At 38.4% G+C, this 13,063-nt stretch overlaps 1 protein-coding gene across 1 annotated transcript in view; it reads left to right on the top strand.

Annotated features, from left to right (window-relative positions):
• Positions 1-13,063, top strand: part of LOC137406702 (E3 SUMO-protein ligase RanBP2-like) — an 89,399-nt gene that overhangs the window by 38,322 nt on the left and 38,014 nt on the right. Inside the window, exons 14-25 of the mRNA XM_068093317.1 lie at positions 261-459; positions 824-1,022; positions 3,211-3,359; positions 3,794-4,036; positions 4,580-4,856; positions 5,078-5,293; positions 5,719-5,868; positions 8,222-8,344; positions 8,617-8,742; positions 11,145-11,369; positions 11,942-12,160; positions 12,596-12,827. Of these exons, the coding sequence (XP_067949418.1) occupies positions 261-459; positions 824-1,022; positions 3,211-3,359; positions 3,794-4,036; positions 4,580-4,856; positions 5,078-5,293; positions 5,719-5,868; positions 8,222-8,344; positions 8,617-8,742; positions 11,145-11,369; positions 11,942-12,160; positions 12,596-12,827 (2,358 nt within the window). The remainder of the gene's footprint in view (positions 1-260; positions 460-823; positions 1,023-3,210; positions 3,360-3,793; positions 4,037-4,579; positions 4,857-5,077; positions 5,294-5,718; positions 5,869-8,221; positions 8,345-8,616; positions 8,743-11,144; positions 11,370-11,941; positions 12,161-12,595; positions 12,828-13,063) is intronic.

The raw sequence follows: 13,063 nt of genomic DNA, 5'->3' as shown, positions 1-13,063 counted from the left end.
CTGTTAATTTTGAACCAACTGATATGTTTCATACTCTTTGGTCACTTCATAATTATAATATTCTAATGTTTCATTGCCTAATTCGGTCTAGTTGTTGAGAGTTGTACACTCTGTTTATGCCATACTCTTCCAGTTATTTTTTTATTCGCCCTGTAGGCGCTTTGCATAGGTTAGACAGAAACATCGCGAGATGTGTTATGTTCTACTGGGATGCGTTGACGCGCTGTTTTCTGTCAATTGTGTCATCTGTGCTATTATAGAAATGGCACCCTTGCTCAGCCAAGAGAAAAGCTGTTTGGTAACTATGAAGAGAACCTTAGACCAGAATGTGTAAAAGAGCTGCTAGCTACGGGGCGCCTGTGGATAGCCCTTGAGATGCTTGAAGAGGACAGGGAAGATGAAGCGCTGGACGAACTAAAGGAGTTGCCTCAGCCTGTAGCCTCTTATACCGCTGCTCAGGTATGCCTTATCTAGTTTAACGGCTGCCGGCTTGCATTTCATAGGCACTAAGGCGTCGTCTAATAATCTACCAGTTTCTCTTTAGCCCTTGCGAGATACCGTTGTCATCATTGGGAGTCAGTATCATGGATTTTATTTAAAACAAATTTTTTTTTGCCAACATTTCAACAGTGTTTAACATTGGCCTTCTTTAACCTTGTTTTTCTTGCCCGTTGCTATTACTCGCGGAGACTACACCTCTGTCTGTTGTCTAAATATCTATTAATGCCGCGATGAATAGTTCATACCGGTAATTGCTTTCCTCATGCCTTGTTTGTGAGACTTTACTTGGTGCTTAAGTTATTATGCCATCTGTTCACTACAGATATACCAGAGCAAAGCCGACACCTTCGCAGAGGATGAGGATGGTAAGGAGGTGTATCTTCTCAGAGCTCAAGAACTCTTGAGGCTGACCATGGATAGGCTAGCTAACGACATCAGAAATCCTCTTAACGTTGACGTAGAGAGGGCGCTGGAGAGAGTCGAGGCTGAGCTGGATGGCCAATCTGTCTCTTTTTTTAGTGGTAAATAGCTAGTGATTGGATTCCGGAACATTTCGGAGAGTGATCAGATTCATTTGTTAGACTTCTTTCTGTAGAATGGTGGATTATCAGTAGGAGGGTTGTTAGTTGGTTGAAGGGTGGTTAGGGTGTTGATGGGTCGCGTGTGATTGGCTATGACGCGATTCGCTAGCATAATATAGATTATTCTTTTATTAGATTTTGCAGGATTAGTTATTTTGTTACTTTTCGTTAGATCGGTGTATGCGACTGTTAAATAGAACGGTAGTTGTTGCCCCTTTATTCAGCAGTATAGGTTATATGATTGTTTGTACACACGTCATGAGAATGTAAATAAATAGAATTGGATAGGTTAATATCACTGCAGTGAATAGTTTGTGACATTGAATGATTTATTATTTATTAATGTTATTATTTATTAATGCTAATATTTATTATTTATTAATGTTATTATTTATTATTGTTATTATTGCCTGATGTGTGAACCAGTCACCTCTGGCACATTTGGAATTTTACAAAACGGAACTCGGCAAACACATACATGAACTCAAAAGGACTTAAAATCCACTATAGAATGGAGAATATTTAAGAAAGACAAACCATAGGCCTACTCTAACTACAAAATTAATTGATAAATATATTAAACTAAATAAATAAGAAAATGAGAATATATAAAGTACACTGAAATTCCGGTAAATGCTTTATTAACCCTTTCACTGCCCTACGCGAGTTTATGCGAAATCTATGAACGACTGCCGCGGATGCATTTTGGCAAAATTTACAGTGGCTGTGTAGTAACTGGATATTATTGATTCATGACAACATAACCCACGGGCTTTAGTATTTATAAGACGTTGACAGTAATGTACGAATATTTCTCTAAAAAATTAGCCTATATTCGCAAAGCAAATAATAGTCTGATCAGGAAATTCCAAGTCAAAAACGAACATTTTTTTTCTAGTGTTCAAATTTTTAATTGTAATATGGCTTCTGCAAGCACTTCTCGTGTTAAGGAATGAACAGCTTTTGTTGATGACATATTTCAGATTCAGACTTAATTACATACTCCGATAATGAAGGTGACAGCACTGACTCTGTCGGTGGTGAAATTAATGGTTTTTATAAGAATCAGTAATATTGTAGAGGATCGTTATAGCTTCGTAGCGATCGTAGCTTCAAAGTTCAAATTGCATTAGTAATGCACATAATATAGTGGCAATAAATTTTTTGCATAGTTCTATTTCTTAACATTCTGACAACATAAAATATGTAACAAAGTTGCTCTAGATAATGTTTGAAATTGGAAAAAAGTGCCTCCATATCATACAGCAAAATTAGCAATTTTTAGTAAAATGGCTGGCAGTAGGATGGTAGTGAAAGGGTTAACCGACACGGCTGGACTGGAGAATTTATTGCCTTGTCTGTATCAGCTCGTACCGCAGCCTCGTTTCCACAGATTTTTGGGTGAAATAAAGTGCAGAAACAGCCAGTGTGTTTTCTAATATAATACTATACTAATGTATTATGTAAAATACAGACTGTATTTTTCAAACCGCAATGAGCACAGCTGCATACTATGGTTGAAAGGTGAAGATACCAAGAGAGTCAGTTGACATTCAAACCATCTATCAGGTTTCTTGAATTTATCTCATAGATTAATTAGATTATTATAGATTATTAGAAGGTGTTTGAATTAGGAATTTATGTTCCTCATCTGAAACAAACAACTTTTTTGTTTGTACTTTGAATTGTTTGAAATTTTAGATGTTAGAAAACTCAAGTTACACAGGGTATAAATACCTATCAGACTTTTCAAATAATGATTCAAGTTTATTCTAGATTCTGCGTAATATTGTGAAAAGATAAATGACATGTTTGATAAAATTTTTTTACTTAAGATTATAATGTTATGCGGTTTGATATGACCTTTTACATTTATAAGCTTGGACAACCTATCGAAAGCAAAAAGTTAACTCGGTCTATGACGTAACTCGTTAAAAAGTCATGGTCGATGTTGATAGGTCCTCAATTGAGAATAATTTTAAGTTGACAGTTATCCTTTCTAGCCCAATTGAATATCTCTCATCGGAAATGCTAATTTTGGAAAATTCTCTAAAATTTTAAGTAGAAGTTGTATGTAAAAGGTTATGCTAGCAGACACGTAGTTATGTCAGATTATTCTGATTTGTAGCTGGCGAAACAATGTCTCACACAAAGGCACTAAATGGTTCGGTGGCCTCTACCCCTAAGCAAGCTATTGGAGCCAGGGCTATGAGCATGAGGCTATCGTCTACTCCTAGAGGCAGCCCAGCCCTCAATGTATCAGATGTACCAACTGGTGTAAGCCAAATTTCTTTTGTAAATTACAGCCTGGTTTTATTATTTTCCAATTTACATTTGTTTAATTTTTCACTTATTAAACCTGGTGCGTCAGAACATGTTCCTTTTGCAATATTTCACATCTACTCATATGTGCCAGCAAGCTCTGAAGGGTTCATGTCTGCCTTATGGTAACGTGCCTATATCTAGTTTTGTTCTATACATTCAAGATTATACCTTCATTGTTAGTTAGTTGATAGAGGTTAGCATCAACCTTCACCATCAACCTTCTCGTGAATTTATGGAAAAGTCATGCCTATTTTGGCGAAATTGGTCATCCATAATCAAACTGTACTCCTTATAAATACCGCTCAAATTTTGAGACAATACCCTTTCCTTACTGGAGTATTGGCAATGATTCGTCATTCGACAGTAGATCACTGTTCTGTTGGCAGAGGGTGAGGCCAAGTCCAGAGCGCCTCGAGTTACAGGTGCGGTCGCTGGCCACAGCACAGGAGTCTCTTCGTGCGACCATTCACGAGGAGAGGGACATGGCTACTGAAAGCAATCGACACATGATCGACTCTGTCACTCAAATTTTTGATGACCGTTTGAAGATGATGACAGCCGAGTTTGGGAAACTGACAGAGCGTATGCAAGCAATGGATGAAAGTTTGAAGGAAGTCAAAGCTTTTCAGGTTAGGCAGGGCGCAGTATGCCAGTTCTTGTGTGCGAGCTTGATTTCAATGCTCATCATGCGCATCGCTCGTTCACACGTTTTGCAAAATATATATTGCTTGAAGCATCCATCTTGTGAGTACTTTTCAAACAATTGGTTGAGCGCGTGAGCATTCATGGTTCATTGTATGCCAGTGTTATGTTCATATTGCTCCAGATGAGGCTAGTGCTGTTCAATTGTACACAAATTCAACCTAGTTCCTTACCGCAGGATTTAGCACAACTATTTGAAGTAGTGAATGCAAAGAATCTAAGCCTATGGACAAAAATACTTGAAGGAATGGTTCTTGTAATCCACTTATTGATTACTTGATGTTTGGCTGTTATGGCTGAATGTACAGGACATGAGTTCAACTTTCTTCAATTGGCTGGTGGTTGGCATTTCTCTCGTCTTTTTAAGGAAAGCAAGAAGACGCCATCCTGCAATTTAGCCTCGGTCTTGAAACACAATTTACTCGTATCTTTGTACATCTTTTCACCTCTTGTTCCTTTTCACCAAACAGCAAGATCTCGGAACTGACATACGAAGTATCAAGGCCAAACTAGACTCGCCTCCCGCTCCTTCTCCTCCTACCGCCACACCGCAGCCGTCGAGCTCCGACACTCAAGTCACCTTCCTTCAGCAGCAATTGGCGGCACTAACTGCAATGATGGCAACGTCTCTTCAGCACCCATCTATTAGGCCGCCTGCACACCCAACCAGTTTCTCAGGCTATGGTACACCTACTAGAGGCACTCCTCCCGTCTTTCAGGCTGGACTGCCAGAGAACCTGCAGCTAGGTTTGTTTGTCTGTCTGATTTTTTGTCCATTTCACCCTTTTACACTTGTGTCTGTTCCTAGCTAAATAGTAGCAGTTTATGTTTAAATGGGAGCAGTTTATGTCACTTTAACATGAATGGAATTTGTATTTAATGGTTAATATTAATCATTCAATCGCGTAGCAGTTAGAGGGACAAGGCAGACTTGAAAGTGCCAGCTCACTTACATCCTTTTTACTTAGGTACATACCCTCACCTGCAGCAACAGTCGACCACTCCATCGAGAGCGCAACCCAGCAAACCCGTGCTCACCCAACAGGAAATGCAAGCGGCTGCAGTCGCCGCCGCCGAGCATGGATATAAGGATAGGGAATACTACGTTGATGATGGCGGAGATGATTATTACGGAGAGGATTATGGCAATAATGACTACGAAACAGGCTATGTAGGAGCGGAAGGTAAATGGTAACGGTAGTCACCATTTCTTTTTATTATTCGGTATACTAACTGGTCCTCAGAATCAGTCATTGTGTTCAGATGTTACTACATGGAGGGCTGTTCTCCGATAGTCTTACTTTTTCGCTATGCATCAGGCACGCAACTTCACCAATTAATATGTAAATGTTGTTTTTTGTTCCTTTGTGCTGAGTTGTGGGATTATTTTTAAGCACAAAGGGATGGGAGACGGTCATGATTACACGCAACAGTGATTTTGCGAGCATATTTTCCTTGGGCATAACCGTCCACGCTCTTCCTGACATGATGCTGAACTAACACAAACCCTTATAGTAATACTGGATTATAATTACACATGCAGGTGCTATTTTACATTTCTATTCGTTTGCCATTTTGCAAACAGTGCCTTGAAATGGTCTGTTTGCAGGGTATAATACCATAGCCTACATGCCGAAAACTTCAGCATCTGGGAAACCCATGCCGCAGCCCGGGTTCTTTGCGCAACCAGAAAAAACTCACCATAAACTAGCAGAGCCAAAGCCTGCAGAACCCGGAGTGCCGCCAAATGTTTTGATGGGTAAGTGGCAATCATAATATCAACATTGGTACTAGTAATCATGAATGAGTGAGTCGTTTGCAGAAGATAGAGAGCATATCTTAGAGGGTTACATATGACAAGATATTACAAAGATATCTATCGTATATTGTAGTATATGATGATAGACATTTGGTTAGTTCTGCCCTTATCTATATGTCTGCTACCTGCAACCTTCATTGATATATGACTAACACGGTAGCTACTTTATCGAAGAGCCATGTACGAATCAAATAAATCATCTTTAACATACACTGATAGGTAAAGCAAATGTTCAGTTATCAAAGCCTAAAACCGTTACATTTATAAAGATTTCGAGCAATGACTTTTGCTGACACATCCCCCTTCCGTATGTCCTTATTCACTGTCAAAGGTCAATTCACTGACTTGGTTATCATGTACCATCATAGACCCAATTCAAGGCCAAAATTACTTTCTATTTGAATGTTCGATTCAGAAATCGAAAAATTCGATTTCTATTGAAGTTCTGAGGGGAATGCAATTTGAATCTGAATTTAACGGATCTCATAACAGAATCTAATCTAATGATCGCATACCCCCTGTACATAGGGAATTCAATCACCTTTATTCCTACACCGCTTTTGGTGGTTAGTTAAGAATGCCCTCAGCGTGATATGTTCCTCGAAGTAAAATCTGGTATTATGAATGCTGTGGAATGGAAAGCCATATATAAATTTATTCAAATGGAGGAAACTCAAATCATCTGTCACCCTCCTGTGCTTGTCTTCTGTTGTGATATATATCAGTAACAACCACTTCATGTAAAGTTTGTGTTACACTTGAAGAATGTTGATCATGCTTGTTTCGGGCACTCTCTGAGCAATGAAAACTTATTTGTTTGTTCCTATGAGCTACATTACTCAGGGGTTTGTAACCCACTGCTAGTATAGAGAGCAAGTCAAATTTCACATGTTTCTATTCTGTTTGTAACTTTGTCTTATGTGGTTGCTTCAAAAATCCTTTCATTATCAGGGCTGACCACCAGTGTGTGATTAACTGTGTTACAGCGAGGAAGGAGGGAGAGGGAGTAATTGTGTGCCTTTTAAGTGCTTTGAAATCTTTCTTTTATTAACAACAAAATGTTTCTTTTTGTTTTTATTTAACTTTTCCGCTAGGGTGAGTCGATGTATCGGCAATCGCGGTAATAGAAGTATAGACCGCAAGCCGATGACTCGGCTTATCACTAAGGGTTTCACTTTTCTTTTTATTATGAAGCCTACGCATTAGCTAGACCAATCAAATTTTGTCTCCAATGAAACAATCTTGTTGCCAATCATTTGCAACCAATCGAAAGTTTTTTTGCTAAGCAACTCCAATTTTTTACTTATTTTTCAAAACGGGAAAACTAGGTCGCTTTCGCCATGGCAAAAAAACTCACCGCGTTCGTTCAATGCAAAGGAAACGTCAGAAATTTTGCGGATTCACTAAACAATTTTGTAGTTATCTTGTAGAGAATTTTGTTTTGAATAAGACGCATTTTACAGTAAAACAATATCTGCATTGATTTTCGAGATGTTGCATAAATACTAGCGGTATGTCGAATTTTCGAAAATCTATATGAATTAATTTGGTCAGAATACTGACTTTAGCACGGTAATGAAAGAGTTAAAAAGATTAGCCCAAAGTATTCGTCGAATTGCCATCAACTTGAATGTTATAAACAGTTACATCTCATCAATGCATTCTCTGGAATACCATTTTCTTTGAGTTGAGGTTTGTGGTTACGTCAGATCCAATGTTATAATGTCTGTATTCTATGACACAATAGCATTTTTTATTTCCTGAACTTTTTCTCTATGACCAGATTAGCTAACCACTTTTAGCCTTTGTCGAGATTCAAGTAAAAACTGGAGAGCTCCTAGCAGTCAGGTTCAGTTGATAAGTAACTCTAGAAATAATGTCCGTAATTCTGGCGGCATAGTATGTCTCTTTTCTCTAGATAAGACTCAGTTGATATGTAGCTCTAGAAATAATGTCCGTAATTCAGGCGGTATAGTGTGTCTCATGTCTTTAGATAAGGTTCAGTTGATATGTAGCTCTAGACATAATGTCCATAATTCTGGCGGTATAGTGTGTCTCATGTCTTTAGATAAGGTTCAGTTGATATGTAGCTCTAGACATAATGTCCATAATTCTGGCGGTATAGTGTGTCTCATGTCTTTAGATAAGGTTCAGTTGATATGTAGCTCTAGAAATAATGTCCATAATTCTGGCGGTATAGTGTGTCTCATGTCTTTAGATAAGGTTCAGTTGATATGTAACTCTAGAAATAATGTCCGTAATTCTGGCGGTATAGTGTGTCTCATGTCTTTAGATAAGCATATGATGGATAAAGACCTTGCTGCGCAGAAGCTTGCTGATGTCAAACCGAGTCCCCTGGTTGTCAATGTACCAAAAAACCCTATCACTACCCCTGATCCTACAACTCCAACTTCAGGTAAATATCTTTCTTTTGATATTGGGCAAAGTGCTATTGCTTGCTCTGATAACTCTTGACGAGTGTGCTTGGTTTGGCTGTAATAGTGAGTGGCATTGGCCTGTGCTGTTTGGTACACTCAGGTTTGATTAAACTTCAGATAGTATGCGTCCGTGTTTATAATCCGTCAGATGGAGGGGGTAATTTTAATACCCAATTGGAACGTTTTTCTGTTCGCGTTTGCTGCGTTTTTATGTCTCACTAATGGCTTCTGATCTGGTGTTGGATTTTAGTATCTAAAGGCAAGGCAGTTCCCCCTTCTCCAGCCAAGTCAGACACAGGCTCTGTTCATGACAGCTCATTTGATCCACAATTTGAGCCAATTATTGAGCTGCCTCCGGAGGTTGCCGTGATTACCGGTAGGTTTTATTACACTTTCTACTTCGTTGCATTCTTTGGTATTACCAAATTCAGACGTATTCCATACTTCACTGGTTAAGAATTTGTTTTTGAAAGCAAACTTAATTTCAGGGTTATTTGTGAAAGGCACTGAACAATGTGTTAAAATGGTATTTTGTGAGAAGGTAAGATGCTAGGCTAACCAATAAAAATAAGTATGTGAATAGAAAGGTTTGCATTCGTTCGCAAACATGCGCGGATTACTTCTCATTTCGCTGTTGCTGTAAGCGTTTATTTTGAAAACTTTCAACTTGAATAAATTTCGCGTTTACGAAAAATAAATTTAGGTCACTGTATGCAATGTTCATTGCGAGTTGTATTCAAGAGTGTCTCGGTAACATCAGCATTCTCTTTTGTCAACTAAATATATGCAATGGTGGAGTTGAGGACTAACTAACGCTAGCTTCCCATCAATTTCCCTGTGCTATTGATCGTTACAATGATGTAATTGTGCCAAGATAATGCCAACATGCTCACTGTAAAACTTGTTTTATTGGGAACAATACCTTTTCCTGCTGGTTGGCTCTGCCCTGTTCAGGACACACTGAAACCAAAGAAATGCATTTTTTATGCAAATGTTTATTGCTTCTACTTTTCTCATATCATACTTGACAGGTTTAATTTAAGTTTCCCTTTATTTATTTTGTTTCAATGGAATTTCATAATAGAGATATCAGACATATAATTGTATGCATATTTTAATGGGTGTCAACAAATGGTTCATTGGTATATATTGATGTATAATGATACTTATATAACGGTATTGCTACAGATTACGGATAACAGTAAATTACAGAGATATTTATCTGATTACATAAGATAAATAATTTGACAGAGTCTCTGTGGGTAATGTTTAATCAAATCCATTGACAACTAAGTTTTCTGACATTTCCTTTCATCTCTTTCATCAATTCAACAAATGACTGTGGAGATGTTTTAATTTGCGCTTGTTGTCACATCTATTAGCTCCGGTATTTTAAACCTACTTTCATCCACAATGTTTCTGCCTGTTGCCTTCGAACGAAACCATATTCTGGTACCTGGCTGCTGCATTAGTAGAATAATGGTATCTGCCTAATGTTTGTTTTTTTATGGGATCAAGCTTATATCATAGCGGTGGTCCGATGTCTGAGGGACTGCTTAGACTAGTGAGTCTTACAATGTTTCGAATTCCAAATCAAATACGTTTTCTGTCAAGTTGTTAGTTCAACTCTCTACAAGTTGAACATTTCTCTCTGAATTGTGTTTCATTAAAACAGTACAAACTGTAATCACATCTAGTACATGATGTAATCACCTCTAGTACGTGCTGTAACCACCTCTGGTACATACTGTAATCACCTTTAGTACATGCTGTAGTCACCTTTAGTACATACTGTAATCACCTCTAGTACATGCTGTAATCACCTCTAGTACATGCTGTAATCACCTCTGGTAAATGCTGTAACCACCTCTAGTACATGCTGTAATCACCTCTGGTACATGCTGTAATCACCTCTAGTACATGCTGTAATCACCTCTGGTAAATGCTGTAACCACCTCTGGTACATGCTGTAATCACCTCTGGTACATGCTGTAATCACCTTTAGTACATGCTGTAATCACCTCTGGTACATACTGTAACCACCTCTAGTACATACTGTAACCATTCTAGACAGTCTGCTTACTAGTATGAAAACTATAGAGGCTTTTGGAGTTTGATTTAGTAAAATTATCATGTATTGCATGAGTATGCATTGGGTTGCTTTTGTCACATAAATCTATTTAGCCATAAACTGACAGATATCTTTTACTAAATTTTTATCGAGGCTGAAAACAAGGCTTTGTGATGATAAGTTCTAGTAAAAAGTTGTGAACTCCAACTCCAGTTTTGCTTGCAATTACAACAGCTAATGCAACAAATAAAATGTTGCCATTATGCTATTATAGATATGACCATGTTTAAAATTGAAGAACTATTTTCTGTGAATGGTTTCTGCTAAATATCTTGGTATGTTAACAATAGCCATCGATTATTCTTGAGATTGTTCCTACCATTACAAACCTGTGGATAATATAGTGACTCAGTGATTGTAAACTGTTTTCGATCATCTCAAATTAAAATCTGTACTTTATTAATTTTAATGGTATTGTTTTGCCAACGCTACAAGCATTTGATTGAACTGTTGTTTTTTACTCCAACTTTTTATTTGAGTCATGTTTGACTTTGACATCCAGATGTTGCTAAATAGGTTTCACTGTACATATAGATCCTTTTAAGCAGTTCATAGTTTTGACAAATCATTGTTTTCGCACCTTTATCTGCTCACCCGCCATACAATTTTGGTAAAGTAGCTCTGTATATGACTACATGTTGGCTTAGGGGAAGAGGATGAGAAAGTTCTGTATGAATCGCGAGCCAAGCTGTTCAGAATGGATGAGAAGGAGTGGAAGGAACGTGGCACTGGAACCATCAAGTTGCTCGAGCGTAAGGACACTCCTGGCAAATCGCGACTTTTGATGAGAAGAGATCATGTCCACAAGATATGTCTCAATCATGCCATATATGCGGAACTCAAAATGGTTGCTATGGGACCACAAGGCAACGGTATGCATTATACGCTTGTGACAGCAATGATTAACACTCGTGAATTTTGTGAATTTTTATGCTTTTGTAACGCTGACCTCACTTTTACTAGTTGAAATATTCAAATGGTGTACAGGGTTACTGCTCTCAATATAAATCATGGTTGTTTAATATTGCCATCAGGCTATCTTTTATGTATAACTGGCAGTCTCGTGCGCTGGGAGTAATCATCAGGGGTGCCGAGTAAAGTGCAGAGAATAACCAGCTGACAGTTATTCTCAAGCGCTTGAAGGTGGGTGATTCACTCAGGCGTCAGAGTGCTGATCTACTATGCTGAATGTCATCAGTTTGAGATTTATCCCAACCTCTAACCATAGCTTCAGGCTGTCAGATGTGTACTAGTGCAGTTTTATAGAGTTTCTATCATTTGGAAAAAGTAATTGTAATGTCTTTATAGGTCGTGTATAATCTGTTAAATAGAAGCCTGACCTCTGTTTAACAGTTTACATCTATAAAAATCGCATGTTCTGAAAAGTTTTTGAATATCATTATCTGCAACCCAAAGTGCTATATTTAATAGAACAATGTTTTAGCATGGATCTGGTCGGCGCTAGATCACTCTGAGCCTACGCCCGTACAGGAACAGTTTGCTATCAGATTTAAGACATCGGAGATAGCGAATGAATTTAAGAAAGCTGTTGACTTGGCCAGTCAAAAGTGTGGCAAGACAGAGGTAAAGGTCGTGCGTAAGCCGGCAACTGGTGTCCAGGTTGAGGAAGCCACCCAAAGTAGCTCTCCTACTTCTACAAATGGTAGGCCATCAACTCTTGTCGTTGACCCGTAGTCTTTCCCTTCGTAGTACCAGTTTCACTCGCTAACTTTACTGTATCTTTAAATCATTTTATTGAAAGCTTAATGTTCTTGTTTTATTTGTCATGACTAAGGCTTTGAGTGTGGTGCCTGTGACAAACATCTCTATCCCTTGTTAACTGGAGATAGCTAGTTTAATTCTTACAAGGTATTGTCACTTAACGCGACGTCTTTGTTAGTGTATGCCAAGAATCATCGGATACTTTTAAAAAAAATTTGAGCTTTTCATGATGTAAAACGTGACACATTTTATAAGTTTATGTGACCTGTGACACTTCTTCAATGCAGTTTGTTAACCTTCTTGTCTCGCATTTTGTCATACCGTATTACCAAGTTCTGATTATTGATTCTGGTTTATGCTCTATTTTTATTCATAGCACCGCTAGCAGAACTGTTCAAGCCTGCTGACGATCAGTGGCAATGTGATGGCTGTTATCTGCAGCACTCCACATCTGTTACCAAGTGTACTGCTTGTCAGAGTCCGCAGCCAGGTCTTCCATCAGCACCCGCTGGACTGTCGGCATCTGCTGAAGCCGCAAGCACCAGCACTTCGACTGCCATCTCTACAGCCGCTCCACTCGGATTTGGAACCTTCCGTATTTCTGGCCAGTATGTATATCCGACAAGGGTTTCTGAGTAGAATTGTTTAACAGGAAATTGGATATTTGCAATTTTAGATGGGTTTTGATTTAAAATTCCTCACTATGTTGACACGCTCATTATAAAGTGTTCCTTATGTGGTTTGAGCAATGCCTTAGTCAACCACTGTTTGACCCAGCAAATAGCGAAAAATATTGTCGAGACCCGTTGAAATGCTGGAGATAGTAATATTCAAATATATTACT

This window comes from Watersipora subatra, chromosome 10 (genome assembly GCF_963576615.1).
Source record: "Watersipora subatra chromosome 10, tzWatSuba1.1, whole genome shotgun sequence".
NCBI lineage: Eukaryota > Metazoa > Bryozoa > Gymnolaemata > Cheilostomatida > Watersiporidae > Watersipora > Watersipora subatra.
Note: the sequence above shows the minus strand (reverse complement) of the source record. Positions and strands in the feature narration are given on the sequence as shown.